Source organism: Amblyomma americanum, chromosome 3, assembly GCF_052857255.1.
Source record: "Amblyomma americanum isolate KBUSLIRL-KWMA chromosome 3, ASM5285725v1, whole genome shotgun sequence".
Taxonomy (NCBI): Eukaryota; Metazoa; Arthropoda; class Arachnida; order Ixodida; family Ixodidae; genus Amblyomma; species Amblyomma americanum.
Genome location: NC_135499.1, coordinates 224,364,330 through 224,382,384, shown reverse-complemented (window position 1 = coordinate 224,382,384; position 18,055 = coordinate 224,364,330). Strand labels below are relative to the sequence as shown.

General features: G+C 48.9%; 1 protein-coding gene across 11 annotated transcripts in view; it reads right to left on the bottom strand.

The window, feature by feature from the left end:
* LOC144126211 (parathyroid hormone/parathyroid hormone-related peptide receptor-like) overlaps nucleotides 1-18,055 on the bottom strand; it is a 333,178-nt gene that overhangs the window by 82,301 nt on the left and 232,822 nt on the right. For all 11 annotated transcript variants that reach the window (XM_077660241.1, XM_077660242.1, XM_077660248.1 and 8 more), the window contains one exon: nucleotides 4,975-5,088. In XM_077660241.1, the coding sequence (XP_077516367.1) occupies nucleotides 4,975-5,088 (114 nt within the window). The remainder of the gene's footprint in view (nucleotides 1-4,974; nucleotides 5,089-18,055) is intronic.

Here is an 18,055-nt window from a genome sequence, read left to right as displayed (position 1 = left end):
AGCGGCCGACAATAGACGGCTGGAGCGTTGAAGTCACCCATGAAAATTAGACAGATTGCTTGCGTGTTCAAGTAATCATTAGGAATGTGCATAATTTCGACGGATGAACGAGGTGGATGATAAAGAATACTGACTATAATGGAGTGTTTATTGAGAAACAGTTTACACGAGATGGATTCAACTTCTGATGGGGCCACTAGAACAGCAGACATTAGTTCCGATCGAAAGAGATGAGCGACACCTCATCCTTTGCATTGTTTTCTATGTGCACGTACCCCCACGTAGCCCGGAAGAGTGAATTCGGAATCATGGATATCATCAAAAACTCACGTTTCCGTGATACTTACAACTTGAGAAGAATGCGAACAAGTTAGTGACAAGAGGTCGGAATTTTTTTTTTTGCAATACTTGTAACATTAATTTCCAGTACGAATAATTTTTTATGCCTGCATTTGAGAAGTAAAAGGGGGGGGGGTGCGGCAGATTGGGGGCCGGTGTACTTAGAGGTGTAGCTACGGTCCTTCTCAGGAGTGTCAGTATCAGCGTTCTAAACGTATCGAACTTTGTCAATGAGAATGTAATTGAAGCGCAGATTCACCTTAGAACAATTGTCACGAATTACCTAGGACCCTTCCCAAAGTTTTTTTACTGAGTAAGCGAACTTTGAAGGAGAAATCTTCGGTTCCAATGTAGTCCAAGTTTTCAAATTCGTGAACGTTTTTTAGTAAAGTAGTTTTCTTGTAGTAATCCAAAATTTTCAGGATAGAAGGACGCGGACGGTCACCGCATTCCCTACCAATCCTATGACAGCGCTTGATTCAAGGGCACAGAATCGTCAATATCACGCTAATGAGATTTGACACTTTTTTCCCCATACACCCTCGCCATCCCCGTTCAGGTCTTGAGGGAGTACATGCAGGATTACATTTTCTTGCGCCGAGATCTGTTTTCCAGGTCGTCATTTTTCTTGGTTAGCTGTGCAACGGCAATAAATTAACGAATCAATCTCAGTACGCAGCCTTTCGCACAGTTCCGGTGGTGCAGCAGCCCCGGGTGTTGTCACACGATATTGAAGACCTGCAAAATGTTCGTGGACAGAATTCTGAAATGACTTTAAGTCTGCGATGTCGGCTTCGGGGTATGGTCTGATGCTGATGCGCACTTCTTCACCGAAAATTGGATGCCCGGCCCCCTGGGCAATGCCACGGCGCGTAACGCACTCGGCCCGCCACGTCAGGCTGCACATCGATACAGCCGGCAAGGTCAGAATCACAACGTTTATTTACGCAGAAAATATTACAAGAAGTGCTGCGTAGCCATCTCGATCCTTACCCGCCATGGCTAATGATGTATTCATTACAAACATTACCAAACACAAAACAGTCACTTTATAGAGCAATGCTACGAACAACATGTATTTAGTTTGGTGCGTTGAATTATTTGCTAAGATAGAACCATTTTAGTGAGGACATAAAGTTCGACGTTTGCTTCTGGTTACGCGGAACCTTATTCCTATAGCCGCCGCGGTGGCTGAGTGGTTACGGCACTCGGCTGCTGGTCCGAAAGACGCGGGTTCAATTCCGGCCGCGGCGGTGGAATATCGATGCAGGCTAAATTCTAGAGGCCCGTGTACTGTGCGATGTCAGTGCATGTTAAAGAACCCCAAGTGGTCGAAATTTCCGGAGCCCTTCACTAGGGCTGTTCAGGAGAGCAAGCTGCCGGGCTAGTTGGTGATGCATGTTGTAAACTTGGAAGCGCAAAAAAACCGGACGACGGACAGTGTAAGGAAACACAAAAACAGGTTCACGAGCGCTCACGAGGCGTCTCTCATAGCCTGAGTCGCTTTGGGACGTTAAACTCCCATAAACCAAACCAAACCTCATTCCACATTTTAGCCCCGATGAAAGATATTGAGCGCCGCCCGTATGTGTTATGAACTATGGGTAAATTAAAATTATTATGTTGTGCCTGCCTAGTGTCACGTTTGGGAGAGATTAATATGGAAGAGGGATGCGGAGTGTTCGCGCTAATTATTCTGTCGACTAAAGTGACCATTTTGTAATAGCGGACACTGTTGAAAGGCGTTATGTTTAATTCGTTAAACAGGTTTGGACGGTATTGCTTTCGGTGCAGATGATATTATTCTGACCGCGCTATGCTGGAGGATGCTAACTTTTGTTAGGTATGACGCGAAGGTGAAACCCCAGGAAAACTTCTCGCGACGCTCTAAATAGCCATTCAGAGGCGACTGCAGGAGAGTTGCATCCAGCCTTACCAACCGACGCAGGACAGCGCCTCCTGTTTCCCAGCCGCAACCACCTACAAACACTTCGACTCCTCGTGAAATACTTGGACATTACAGGGCTGGCTTCGGTTTTGTGAGCCACCTTACGATCAGCAGATCTCCATGCCCCGAACTGACGCACCCCCCTACGCCCATATATGCGGAATTGGTCATTTTGCGACTTTACACTCATAGATCCCCGGGAGTCCTCATGCCACCCCCAGCGTAGTGGCGATGCGGTTAAGAGTTGCGCCACTGCCCTGCGATGGCAGGTGCCGCTACCGATGGGGCTCGTGTGGCCCTTGTTTCTCTTCTCGGGCAACCTGTCGCGACCAATTACTAGTTTAACCGCCACCTGCCATGGTGGTCAGTTCGCTCACAATCCAGTGAGCAGGTTGTGAGGGCGCCACAAGGTCACGTGACCCTGGTGGCCCTAGGTTGCTTCTCCGGGGATTTTTCGGTGACAATGACGGCGTCGTCGCCGACGACGACAACGACGCCAGATTTTCTTCAGAAAGGGAGCCTTGACGCTATCGCGTTAACAAGCAAGGCACAAAACAAAGCACGGAGGACGGGAACAGAAGATGGGAAAACTTAGTTCGATGACCATTCCATTAGCACAAAGGCACGACTTTACTCTTTAAGTAACGAAGATGGAATTTGCCCTGTTAATTCTCAAGGCTTCTATTTTCAGCCTTTAGTCTACTCTCTTACTCATGGAATGTCCGAGGAGGCGATCGAGCTTAACTTTGGTGCAAGCTGCTTTAACCTCTGCTTCAATAAAAGAAACGGTGAAGAAATGGAAGCTCCAAGTCCCTACAGCGACCCCTGCACTCAGGGCGAAGAAATGCAAGAGAAAGCCGGGGCCCTCTTAATGAGCTGCGACTCAGCAGGGAGCGGCGGGGTTAGAAACTAAGCTGCCAAGCATCCTTTTGTTAGAAGCAGTCGCCGCCATGCAGCTGCTCCTGTCGGCAGCGTGTGCAGCAGTTTTCGTGGCCAGGTGCGCGTAAGGGGGTGGTTTTAGCAGGAGGGATGCAGAAGAGCCTCTGGTGAACATCCTGCGGCATAAGTATAGGACCGTCCATGGCTAGAGTCGAACAGTAGGGTTGTCGAAAGGAGGTGTTCGTACTTTGGCTCGCTTTTAAATACTTCTCGTTTTGTTATTTTCCTTTAGTCATCGTCCACGAGTTCTGTAATTGGCTGCGCTTCGGACGGGAAACTTAACGAATGGCCGAGGTAGGAAGCAGCTAGTGGCACACCCTCACCCTCAACTCAACCCATGCATCTTGCTCTCCGTCGACCTCACCTTAACCAATGAATCCCTCATGAGGTGAGGGTGAGGATGTCCTCATTAGGGACCGCCCTCGTGAGGGGGACCATCTCTGTTGATAAATAATACCAGCGCTAGTTAAAAGAGAGAGAAAAAAAGTTAAGGCGCTGGAGGTTTCTTCCAGCAAAAATAACAAAAATAACGCCATGTATTGCGATCACTCCGAATCACAAGGTGGCTTAGTTTATTAATTGGTGGAGACGCTACCAGACTACTTCTAGATCCACGCCACACTACTGTGCAACGGTTCGTTACGGCCGGACAATTTTTTTTTTTTGCCATGAATTCCAGCGAAACTGCGAGTTGTGCTGTCGCTATAATTGTCACCACAGGGCAATATCTGCAAGAATATGTCAGTATTTTTTTCTTTTCAGCCTCAAATATCTATAAGAAAAGAAGGCAGCCGACACACGAAACAACTACAACAAAAATGGCGGCCATGGATTGTGTGTGTATTGGTAGATGTCTGCCCGTCATGCCCACAAATATTCTCGAAAGCGCGCTTATAACCTGGTTTGAAACAACCTCAGTATTTTCTTTATAGTCGCTAAAAGCCGTCCCGAATTCTCCCGAATTATTCAATAATAGTTCATGCTCACCCTTCAACTGTCAAAGAGGACCGGTGAAGTTCCTTCGCTATGCACTCCTTTGAAGTTCTTTCCTTCAGGTGCTGCGGGGTGATATCTCGAAAATCGCCCTCAGGATAGGGTTTCCTTATAGCTTAAGGAAGTTTCACGTGGACGTCTCACAGGGGTATTACAACACTGGCAAGCATGCTTGGTTCCTCGAAATTCCACTTGGGGGTGTTCAAACACAAAACTGGGCTAGCTGCTGTTTTTAATATGAAGACATAATAGCTGGCGCGACGAAAGAAAAGCAAACAATGAAAAAAAATGACCGGAGGAACGCTAGCGTTCGTCCTTCTACGTTTCCACGTTCTTTGCCTGTGTTTGTTTGCGCTAGCTGTTATGTCTTGATACTCCTTTGCAGCAACTTCAAGCTCAGGTATTTTTTTTCTTTATATCACCTTGCCTTCGGGACACTGGCCTCATTGGACAAACCTTAGACCCCGTTTTCATGAACATAAGGACTGCTTGGCTATCAAGCTTCGTAAGTGTCACTTCACTTCTTAGATTTAAAAAAAAAATGGCGCCTTAACTCTTCTTTCACTACGGGGTCTTTCTATCCCTCCAGCACAACGCAGAGTAGCAACTTGTCGCTTTATTTTTACATGCTGGAAGGAATTCCTCCTTTTCATTAGAGTGCCTTCTCTCTCTACCTAAGGTGAAATTTATACTTATGAGATATTGAACAAGTAGACCATAGGAGAGGCACAGGCGATCGAGCCCGCACCCTGTACCTGTGCTGTCGAAGCCGACGACGTAGTCTGGACAGGGCATGGCGGCCACGGTGCCGGCGGGCGTCTCCTCCCAGCACAGCAGGCCGTCCCACGTCTGCGGACAGGTGAGGCTCCCTGCACAAAGACGAGACGCATAATCACAACCTGCCCGCCAGATTGTGAGCTAACTGACCGCCGTGACAGGTGACAGCTAAATTAATGACTGGTCGCGATAGGTTGGTCGGGAAGAGCAACCTGGGTTGCAGAAGCTGCCACTGGTGACAGCACCTGGCATCGCAGGAAAGTGGCGCATCGCCTTACCGCGGCACCACTGCGCCAGGAGTGATATGAGGATTCCCAGCGATATATATGAACGCAGAGAACGACCCATTCCTCATATATGGGCATTAACGCTATAGCGCCAAACTCTTTAGGTGGAGCTTAACTGTCCTCTCCAATTCTTTCTCCTCACCTCTGCTAATATGACTGCTGTTGTCAATTTAGTCACTCGTCTCAAGCAGCAGTCAATGAGGACATTTGGATTTTATTGAGGCGCATATGTTGAAGTTGGCGGAAACAACACTGTAGCAGAATCTCCATTTAGTTTTCGTGTGACGGGCGTCTTCTTCATTACTGTATTCATCGCAACGACAACAAAGCCCGATATGATGCGTCTTCCTTTCGTGACCTTACAAACAGATGAGCGGTCTAAGAATTTGACTCAGGCTTCACGGATAAAGAACAAAAATGGTACCGGAAAAGCGAAATGGATTAAACGGTTGGCGCAGGCAGTGCAAGAATGCCCGCATATAATGCAAAGAGGCTCAGCAACGGTGTAGGAAAAAAATTCTTCACTCGTAAATTGCACTCGCGTTAATAATTCACTGCGGGAAGAACAAAGTGTACGCCTGTTTACGAACTCGGAAGAGTACTTTCCTGAGCGCAGCTAAGAAAAGAAGTTCTCGGCTCTGAGATAGAGTCAAGAGAGACCGCTTCATAATTCATTTCGAGAATGCACGCGGAAGTCGTTTAGTTTCACGAAACTGCAAGTTTCATGGCTGCCTGTGAACGGGCAACACTACCCCAGCTTAACCTAACAGCTTCAGCTTCATTAGCATAGTAGACGGAGCCTCACGTTGCTTTTCATTGGCTTCTCTCCCCTCTGTGAGAGACGTCGGAACTGCCGGCGCAGTAAGAAGCGCACCTGCTGTTTAACACACGATGTGTTTTAAGAGCACATAAGGCCGAATGAGCTAAGAAGAAATAAAAAAATAAAGCGGGGAGAACATTTCTTCATAAACGCGTATTTTGCAGCTAAAAATAAAAAAGTCCTTAGCCCCTATCCGGAGCGCAATTCCACAACGACACTTCGATTAGCGGGAGAAGTCGGCCCCGCTGCTACAGGTGGGAAAGCGGAGAACTTTCGCGAGATGTTTGCAAGCACAAAGATACAGATGACCTGGAGAGATGATATTGCTAGGGATATAGTTTCGCGGTTCAGAATTTGACCTGATAAGGAGGCTATAAAGAGAGGAAACGACTTCCCGATCAGGGGGGTTGGGGGGGGGGGGGGGGGGCTTGAATTTGCCGTCAGGCAAGAGTGAAAAGGACAAGACGTAGAGAGAAGAGTTGGCGTTAGACGCGTTGCTCGGGGCGGTGGTGTCGCAACTCTCCATACGCCTCCTGCACACTGTAGATGGCCTCGCCGTTCGTAAAATAATGCTTCTGCTTTCTTAAGTGCTTAGTTTATACGTAGCAACGAGAATATGAAATCATATTCCGTCGATTTTTCACGTACACGTCATAAATGGTGGCACAAATAAGTATGCAGAAGTAGAAAAATGTCAGCAGCGAAGGAAGTGGGGGGCAAAGGATGGAAAGACTGCGGCGAGGAGACGTCCTCTCTCATGACGCTTCCGGAACTTTAGCATGCTTTGATGCCAGAGGTAAGGAGGCATGAAACGTACACTGGTGAGAGCACTTGGCCCACGGTATGGCATCAACCCTCTTCCCAGCAGAGCCCCACGCATTGATGTGTTCCATAGTTGCAGTAACTGCGGGCTTCTTTCATATCTCTCGCAGCTACGGCAAAGTCGACGAAGGGCGCCTGCTAAGCAAGAATGCTGAGCAGAAAAGTGTAAATCAGACAGCCGTGCATCTCCAAGCACGGAGGCGCTGCTTCCAGCAGGAGGTAAAAGTTGATCCTTCACTAAAGATGATTTGTTTCCAGTCCTCAAGGGCCTATTATTGATTTGCGTTGATAGTGGCGGGCAGACTCCAAGCGCTGCTGACGAGGTTCACTTGCCAAAAGAGGCTTTCCTGCACGAACGCGGTTCGTTAGGCCAACACAATGCTCTTTTAGTTTTAATTTTACCTAGTATACCATTAGGTATTTTAAAGAAAAACTAAAGAGGAATACTGAGCCAAGATATAGACTGATAGGTTAAGGTCACCTGATGGCAAATATCTCATTTAACAATTCTTTCATTAGCCAGAAAATTGCGTAACAGCGAGGCACGCGTGGAGCCGCCACTTGAAGATACGTGCAGCTGTGATGAGTGACGTATTCCCGAGCTTTCTGGAGGACTGCTATTTCACCGTCTCCATAAGCCACTACCGTCGAAATACGAGGAAAGCAGTGCAGCGATCAAAGCCGACAGTGCGAAGAGTCTCGTAATCGAAACAGCGCGAAACAGATGGCAAAGACAAAGGTCAGTCGCAAATAGGAACGCTGAATAATTCACCTCGCATTCTGTTTACTCAGGCTGCCTGTAGCCGTTGTGCGCAGCAAGTTTACAATGCAAGCTCTCAGCGGCGTTCACGCTGTGTGCGCTGTGTGCATATGATATGTGGCCGGTGAAGTGATTTCGTTCCCACTTCATCCGTCGAATCGTCTGCTTTGTGCAGAGCGCGGGCGTTATGAAAGTGCAAATTGTTTGTTTGTTTACTTTTAGCACACGCTCATGCAGACACGCGCATGCATGCACGTCGTCAACGTGTGAAGTTCTATCAGAGCACGTGGTGTTCCATGTTTTCTGCGCAGTGGAAAGGCGAATATGCTTTTAGATGTGCTGAAAAATACCAGAGAAGCATATTGCTTGTATATATGCACCATCACCGCTCAACTGGCCGATAAGTTTCCGAGCGCGGGTCATCACGCACGCAGTCCGCGAGGCGTCGACACGCAAGGCTGGCATTTCCGCGAGATAAACGTTCAAGCAGCTGACGCGTGTTCGTCGGGATTATGCGTGCATCGCCTGCTGATAGCCACGGCCGGCAGACTACAGTAGGGGCGGAACGTGCCCTGATTCGTTGCGTTTTACAACTCACAGGAAGCGACTGACTAACGTAGAAATCACAATGACCACAGCGCTGGGGTTGTCTGCGATCATACTTACTGCGTAGTCAGTCAGCAAACACGCGATAATCGAAAGCGCAGTGCACCGTTTGATGAGAAATGCGCGTGGAATTTTTCACTCAGATGTGGTGTGGAGCTAAATAGTTTAGAGCACGACTGCTGTTCGCATGCTTTTGAGGACCCCTAGAAGCTTACGTGCACGCTTCACGACAGCACACACCGCACCGAAGGCCACACGCCCGTGTTATCGTCGCCGCTGTATACACGCGTGAAAGCGATCGGCAGTTTGCTCTGCAGTCTGCGGCTGCCCTCGGTGACCAGACCAAGCAGTTTCTTTCGCATCCACTAAGCCTATTTCAACCGACTTATACCGTAGGTGCGCGTTATAACTAGACGCAGATGTAGGCGATTTAGAGGAGAGCTTGACATGGTTTACGCAAAACGCGTACAGGCGCTAAAAGACGAAGACAAGCACACTCAAGACAGGACAGGCGCGAGCACACTCAAGACAGAGGAGAGCCATCAGCACAGTGGGGGCCGGAGGCGGCCTTCACTTGCACCATGTCGCCGTGACCATGCACTGATCTGTCGACATTCGGTGTTCGGTTTCCGGCCGCATTTCCGGTCTTTGGAAGTAGCGCCTCTGATTGGTAGGACTACAAAGACGTCACAGAAATGACGGTGTGGCAGCTCATTTTTCGCAGGCGCTTTGAATGTGGAAAGGTTTCGGGACTTTCATTTGCGGCTTTCCGAGCAACGCAGCCACTTTTCCGCGCAGAAAAAAAAAATAAACGTCAGCAGTGTTCCCAAGGAATAGTCTATCCATCTTGATTAGTTTGACATTTTCCTTTAGTGTTACTTTAAGTCTGATTCTGTCGGTAAACAAAGAAAAGCTTAGGGGAAGGCCAAACTCCTCTTTGCTCTTCGTATCTGCCGTTCACGGTTCCTGAACTGCAGTAGCAGGCATTGGAGCGTCTTTTCCTTGAGTCGTATCTGCTTGGCTTCCTTTTGTGCGCGATACCCTTCACATCGTCTCACAGTAAACGTCTGGAACAGTGCGGTTTGTGCGCCTTCAGTGTGCTCTAGCTTCTGTGAAATATATCACCTGGACAAAAATTTACGAAGCAGTGTTATTCTACTGCGTTTCTCTAAGGTTAGTCGTAAAGGCATTTTTATGCCACGAGTGGTCTGGGATCGAATATACTAGCAGATATATCTTTCAGCTAATATCATTAGCAAATTTTGATTAGCACACAAAGACAGCATGCAGGAGGCAGCGTTGTGAGGTTTCAGAATGTGTCGAGCAATATCCTGACAAAACGTAGTCGCATCCAGAAAGGAAACCGTGCTACAACTCGCTCTCGTTAATGAAGGGTCACCGGATCGCCAGCTTTCCGACAGACGTTAACATCAGTACTGAAAGACAAATGGGAATAAAATGCACGAATGAGCGCAAAAAAACAACAGAAAACTGTAACAGAGCGGGAAGGCTCATTATAAACGTAAGACTAGCGCTTAAGACGTGGACATAAAACAGAATCACAAAGGACGATCGCTAATCTTAAGTTTATAATTAATCCTAACCAACTAGTCCAGATTTCTGCTTCGACAGCGGGAAGGCGACGAGTCCGTAGTGGGGGCCATTGTCGAAGCCATGCAACAGCCAATGAGGTAATCTATATATCCACTGGGCCGTTAACGTCCGCGCTGGGTTTCTGTGTTCTATGCTGGGCAACGGTCCAGTGATAGCCTTGGCATGGTGATCACACTGTCATTACCGGCATATGCCTGGGAACTGTAGAAACACAAGAGCGACAGACATGACTATTATTCATTTGATTTTCCGGGTACAACACTTGGCCCCGGAAACTTCCTACTAGACGTAAAAAGTGGACACTTCGGCCGTTTCTAGTCTTCCTTCAGACGGGGCTGCGAGACGCGTTGTAGCTACCTTGGCCAGTTGGGGGAGGAGGAGCTGCAGGCTGATGAGACAGCTTAATAAGCTGACATATTCGTTCAAGCGAAGAAGCTCTCAAGAAAGTACCTAGCTATAACGACAAAAGACAAAGCTGAACCACAGAGTGCTTAATAATAAACCGACAGGTTATCCGCAGCGGAGCAGCGCCTTTTTTTTTTTGACCGTTTCTGTAAATCGCCTTCCCGAGATGACGCCTTTCCAGCGTGTTCTGAACTTTGTAGCACTGTTTCTTTTTTCCTACTTTTTTGCATTCTTGTTTTATAATTTATCGCTTTATCCCTGTCGGCCCCATCTGGAACCGCGAACCGTATATCAGGGCTGAAGGCGAGCCCGATATCGATCCCTGAGAGTGTTCCCTTCCACACCGGGTATAGTTGCCCCGTTTTTAACGGGTGAACGGCGGCGTTCATCACATGAATCCACCGCCGCGCCACGGCGCCTGACCGGAGGATGAGGCAAGTGGTTGACCCCGCTAGGAGCGAGGGTATCTTCACGCCTCCCCCATTTCAAGCGCGCACCACGGGGAAGCACGGCCGGGACGCGATCCTGGTGTTAGAGACGAGTCCACGGACGCGCTCTAGCATGCCCCGATCGGGTCCTTATTTCCTGTCGCCAATCTACGTTCCTGGTTCATACCTCCTCAGCATTAGCAGAACACGGGCCTTGGGTTGTTGTTTTCAATGCAATGTCGCGAGGCGTAACAAAAGCTACTGCCCAGAGATGGCACGAAACCAGTCAAACGGCCCCTATTAGACGGACATCCGCTAAGTCGAAAGACCTAGCTCTTGCTCGGGTGCAGCCCATTTTCACAGCTATTTTAGCTTCGCTTCCCGGGTTTTGTGCAGTCTTCGGCGTCTGTCTGAGTGTTCGTTGTGTATGCAGTGACCGTCCGGTGAGTTTTTATACTGGAGCTGCCTGCTGGACACCAGATCGGTGCACGCGTTTCGTGATGTTGTCGGCTGCGTTGGACTGGGTTCGAGGGTTAACTCCTGTGTTGCGACGTCGGCGACCAGTTCGCAACTCCGCAAAAAGTTACGTGCCCGGCAACACTGCACAACACAAACAAAGATGGCAGTCCTATCCTGGTCCGCGGCGCCACTTTGGCTTGGTACCATGCTTCGGTGTCCGGGTTTTGGTGCGCAATCTGCTTGCTGTGTCGAAGGCGAGCGGCTCATAGAGGCCGATCACCTAATCCTAATCGTCCTGAAGACCCGCACCGACGGCCATTCTGAAATCGTTGCCCTGTGCGTAAAGATGTCTGGATTGTAGCCTGGGCCGCACCACATTTACCTCAAAATAAAATGTCTCCTCAAAGGGCCCGACGTGGTTGGAGGCCAGTGTATACATGCGCTAACAGCTTTCGGAAAGATTTAAAAAGTGGTGTGCAGCCTTTATTCACGAATATATTCAAGTCTCTTTGCGGTTCTCACCAAACTAACTCCGCGCGGATAAAAGTTAACTTTCGACTTTTCTCAACCACTTGAGCGGTGAAACGGCGGACATATATGCAGCCGGCTATGGCTGCCTCATTAGAGGAGCATGAAATTATGGCACGAGAAATGAAGAATTGTCTGCACTTGCCGTATAACTGCAGTTCCGTAAGCACATTTCGAAGCCACGCTTTGACGCTTTCTGCTGACGCTAAGCCGCATCGGCATGGAATCACATGCAGTTCCTTGGATGAACTGTTATCATATAGTCTTCTTACAGAATTCTGTACCGTGCACGATACGGCAAATTAAGGCAAACAACTGTCTATCGGGGGGAACGCCTGCACGAGCCGTATTGCGGTTGTACTGATTTACACGAACCAGTCTGCCGTATGTGTAGATTGGCCTACAGTTGCGTCTTGCGTGAGCCAGGCGAGCTCGAGAAAGGCAGGCAGCATCGCAACATGATGTGTGGGCAGCTTGAAACCTCCACATGCAGGGGCAAAACAAGTAAGGATTTAACGGGAGGTAAGAGGGGGTGAGGGGAAGAGGTTGAGAAAGCAAGAGAAAAATAAAACATAGCAACACTATTTACATCCGCTGTTCTAATCAGCCGGTCACCAACTTGTCCAAAATTTCGTCGGCCCACTGCAGTTCTGCACACACCGCCGCTTTGACGTACGACCATACGGAGCGAAGCACTGTCAGCCGCGCGAGTGCACTGAAATCTTCATCACACCATCATCATCATGACTACGTCTCTGTAGAAAAAAGGCTACTCCCAATATCTCTCCAGTTAACCCTTACCTCGGTAATTGAAATGCTAGTCCCATCGTTTACTCGTTGAAGGCAAGCATAAGTTATAGCAACGTATAAGGGCTACAAATAATACCGAAAGTCTGACGGCAAGTTCAGTTATCAAAGACACCGTGCCTACAAAATGAAACCACGACCACAACACGATCATGCGACATTAAATCAGCGAATCCAAGGCAAGATTATGTTTACCAGCAAGGAAAAAGTCCCGAGTGAAACGCTTGGAACTAGCGACCATAGTTGCGGTCGCTTCCTTCCATTCCTCAGGTTTTTGGTCGATAACGCGCTCTGGGGCGCGTCGTCTGATTCCCTCGGGAAACGATAAAATCACACTGTGCGAACTTTCCAGCGAGAATACACAAAAATGGAACGCAGCATAACTATTTCTGCATTCGGTTTTTGTGTTTTTTCTATTTTTGTCCTCCACACGGCGGTATCACGACGAGTCGAGGGCAGAGATGCTGTTTTACGACGCATGAGTAATGGAACCGTAGAGCGCTTTACTATGCCGGACTTGAATCGGCGGTTTCTAGCACCGGCCGCTAGCTGGCGAGAAATATCTGGAGTTGCGAATTGCTTGCACTTCACGGCGTCGACGTTGAAGCGACGGGCCGTCGCTAGCGACTTGGTGAAGAGACATAGAAACCGGCGCGGGTGGACTCAGCTCTTCGAGGTGTTTGGCGGCGACTTATTCCCTTACTGCCCCCTGCTTCATGGAGTGCCTGGCTTCACTCGGGCTTGCCCAAAGGGCCAACATACGTCGGCACCAGTATTCCCCCTCCCCAGAATAATTCATAGTACTAACTACCACCACCACTGGGGCTCGAAGGCTCGGAAGATGATCAGAGAGCCTTAACTGAGCAAGCGCTCTTTTTCTCTGGGGCAGTGGGTCTGGCCTTAAATAAAGTTTTCTTCCTCCTCTTCCTCCTCCCCAACCGACGCCGATGAAGGTCGCACGTAGCGCGAGGAAAAGCTTCTCTCTCCCTCGCTGGGTACTATCGCTCCTCACCTGAGCGTTGTCCCTCACATTTCGTCATCCTTTGCGGGCACTGGGAAGCGGTTCGCCTACTGCGCGATTCCCAAGCATCTTGCCATTAACTGCTAATGCTGTACATGCAGTTGGAAGTAAGCGGTGCCCCGACATCCTTCGTTTCAGTTTTCCATATTGGGCTTCTTCAAAAGGTGGGTACATAGTTTCCAATTCGTCTAAATGTCAGTTTTCAGAACCGGGACACAACTCAATCAGGCTTTTTGCGGCCTTTTGAATCACGCCGGCGCATTCAAGGAACTTGGAAGTGTTCAAAGTGCGAACAACAGGTCTGATAGCTGCACTGAAGGTTCTGTAGGAAACCACCCCATTCTCTCATGTGCAGTCAGTGACTAATGATTAAAACATGAATTTGTGCCCTGGAGACGATTCGAAAAGGGCGGGGGGGGGGGGGGGGGAGGTTATGGTGCAGTTAACACCGGGAAGGCCACCACCGATAACATCATCACCCCCTGACCTGTAATGAACCTTATCCTGTTGTGCCAGCTGTGACTGCCATATCCCGAGTGGTTAAGCGCTCGGCTGCTGACCCGAAATACGCGGGTTAGATTCCGGCCGCGGCGGTCGCGTTTAGATGGAGGCGAATTGCTTGAAGCCCGCCTACTTTGCGATGTCAGCGCACGTTAGAGAACCCCACGGGTTCGAAATTATCCGGATCCCTCCACTACAGCGACCCTCATTGCCTGAGTCGCTTTGGGACGTTAAACCCCCTTAAACCAAACCTATGCCTGTGAATTTTCTAATCTGATTCGCACACCTGACTATCTGCCTTCCCCTGTTACGCTTACCTTCCCTTGGAATATAATCCGTCACCCTCAAAGACCATTGACTATCTTCCCTTTGCCCAGACTATGCCCCGCCCATAACATTTCCTTCCCATGAGCAGCTCTGCTATACTACTGGAATAGCATATGTTACTTGCGATGACATCAGTTGCCGCCTACACAGCCCAGGCCTACACCCAAAACGATCGATGCCCGTGGCGGAAGTAAGATCTTTGGCTCTTGAACATCTCGGTCGCGCCTATACCGGCCTCCTGCAAATTTAGACCAATGGCTCTGTGAGAAAGAATGAGCAGCTATGCTCAGACGTATTTTTAATGCCTCTCCTTGGGCTGGCTGGCTTCAAAGAGTAGTATCGTTGACTGCGGCTGTATCGTTGTCCAATGTAGAACCACTCAAACTTCTTTCTTTCTGGGGACCACAGAGTGTCCCGATTCTACCTGACTCAAAGTCCGTGCTAGAACGCCAGGAAGGCGGGACTCCTGTGGATAAATTTTGTCTCCTACTCTCTGACCTGGGCCAAGAAGCTACAGCTCAGAGGACTCCAAGTTTGCTTCAAGTGGGTGCAGTTTCACGTTGGAGTCGCTGGTGACATGGCTGCAGATTTTCTTGCCCAAGGACCGTGGTCATATTATACTTCGTTTGCTGTCTCAAAAGACTAGAGCTTCACCTCTGCACCTCCCTTGCGTCACATGGGGCTTGTCACGCGAAAGAACTACTCTCGTATCGTTCGCGCACAAATTCTGTCTACAGGTCGCTACGGTTGCACAAGGGTCACGGGGCCACCTCACCTCTGCGTGCGTCACTTGTGCTGTCGTGGGAGATGTGAATCATCTCCTTTTAATTGTACCCACGTCTTCGCGGCGAGCGTGAGACACTCCTGTGCAACCTGGGGAGAAGGAACGTGCATTTCGACGATGTGTTTCGCAGCGGGTAGCCTGAGGGCTCACGAAATGAACAGCGACCGACGGCAAGAATGCCCTTGATGTCTTTGCAAGACACTGGCCTTATGGAACAGGGTCCTCTAAAATACAGTTAGGTGACTTGGGCGGAGCAATTGCCGACAAGCCACAGTAAAGCTAACCCTGCCTGTACATAAATACCACCCCCAGCCCCACCACCGCCATCACCCCAACACTATATGTTTCTTAGGCTTCACAGTTTGCTATACTTTGGCCCTGAGATTATGAGAATTCAATCGTAATCCCGTGATGCATAAGCGTAGTCTTGTTTTATTGAGATTTCATTTGGCGCACGATAAACGCGGGTTGCAGAGGGCGCGCTCCACTCTGTAGTTGGGACTCCTAAATCTTCACGTCAATGGGCATCACCCGCACCGGATTTGCGCTGTCACTGTTCATAAGGTTTGCAGGCGCGCAGAGAAATGATGAGCGCTGAAATGCCGACAGGCGTGCGGATGAGTTTTTCTTCATGTGTGTGGGAAAATACCAGTTCAGAACAGCTAGCTGCATTTTAAAGGAATTTCCGAGTTGCTGAATTGTAGACGCGCTTGCATCTGCGGGGATGTGACAACGGTTGCGCTTTACCCTATTGTGCTTTTACTGAAAAGAAGGGGGGGGGGGGGCTAAACACAGTTTGTTTAAGTGCTTATTCTTGTAAGAAATAAAAAGAGACCGCCTACAGCAATGGGACCTGCCTGTTGGAAATTGACGTTTTTTCGGCAATGCGGCTTTGAATCTTTTGTCAGAGTCGGAGATATCCCGCAAGTAATATAAGAGGATGATAGTGTATGCAAAATCAATTTAATTAAAAGCGAAGCCGAGGATAAGTGCGGTCTATAATCAAATACCGGCGACATCAGCCAACAGACCCTGTGAATGAAGCGCGACTATAGAATGGACAACAGAGTGGGAACAGTGACCAACACTGTTCCCGCTTCGAGTTATTGATGAATTCACTCTCGCCCTACCATAAGCTAGCCGTTCCGGTTAGCTCAGTTGGTAGAGCGACTTCTCCGGTGAAACGGTGGTGCCGGGTTTGAACCCCGGACCAGGTCGAATTTTTCTTTAACTACAAAGTTTCTCAGAAAGGTGTATACCTTTCCTTTGTAGCCGTATGGCTGCGCTTGGGTGGATGCCAATGAGTAATTACTCCCTTATTACAAGTCTACTCCACCCTGGGCCTTCTCCTAAACATTTAACCAAGAATGGATTATAGCAATAACAATGGAAGATTTTTAAACAAGAAACCCCATGTTTATACATCTAAACAAAATAAAAAATAAGACGCATTGTTTAGTATTCGCTACTAAAGTCAGGCGATTGTTCCTGGCCACGCACATGGTTTTAGAAAGTACTTTTCTAACTACGTAGCTGCAGAGCCAAGGCATCCGGACGCCTGGGACAGTACAAGCACAACTGTGGGCAACACACGTCAGCGTGTGGGAATAAACGCTTTGAGCGAAAAAGGCGCATTATTTGCAGGTCCTGTCAAAAAGAGGAGTGCTATAAAAAAGAACACTGCTGCCGCACTGGAAAAGACGACAGTGCGACACGACTAGAAGCCTGCGCCAGTGTGCGCTTCAGCGAGAGTTCTTACCGTTTCGTTTTTCCTATTAACGTGAGTGGTTATCGCGAGCATGACCGGCTATGCAGTTGTCTCTTTTGTAAAACAGCGCGAACAACGACGGACAAGAACAAGAAGGACACGGAACGAGCGCTGTCCTTCTTGTTCTTGTCCGTCGTTGTTCGCGCTGTTTTGCAAAAGATGCATATACACCAACTCGCCCAACTGAACGTTATGCAGTTGTCCTCTCCTTTGTGACTCCCTTGATCCTGCTCCCCCTGTGAGTGGGGGTAGTTAGCCTCTCTGCCACTCCCCTCTCATATCTTCCGGGAGCCATATGCCACGCGTCCCTGACCTTTATGACGCCTTGTATACAGCTGTGCACAGTGGCGGCTGAAAAAGAACAGAGGTCCTTCCTCATTGCTTTTCTTTGGACCTGCGCGGGGATCTGCGGGGAGAATCGGTCTGGTTTCCGTCACGTGGTATCGAGAAGTGTGAGAGATCTCGTGCATCAGCATGACGAGGAGGGGCGCGGACATTGTTGTTTTTCTTCATAAGCAGGGAGAGATTCTCGTTCATCGGTCTTCGATTCACTTGGTTGGTTTAAGTAGAGGCTGTTTACAACGTTCGGTCACACGCAACGCAGGCCAGTACACTATATATCTGCGCTGTTTGGGCGTTGCTTGGAATAGATGCAAGTGGCGGACAGGAGAGACCTTAACTGTTCTTTATCCAGCCATCCAAGTACGCATTGGTGATGCTCTCGGTGCTCCTATAGTACGGTGCCAACTCGTGCAGACTTCATGCATATGCGGTCGGAGTCGCAACGTCACTGGCTTCCCCGTATGGTAGGGCACATGTAGCAGCAGAGAGCGAGGACGTCTTATTGCAACGTCACTGCTCTGAGCTAGTTCGCATTCATAGTGAGTACTTTTCACATCACGGCTACGTTTCCCCGTTCAGGGCAGTAAAAGCCAGCGCTTTGCTTTTGAACCGAATACCGGCCGTCTAAAGAGCGGCGAGTTACCTTTGGAAAACTGCGCTTAATGTTAATACCTGCTATACGATAGTATTGTTATAGATGGATCATAAACAAATTATATGAACGATATCACGGACCATCATCTGCTCGTTTATTCGAAGAGTCGCGAAATAAAAAGACAG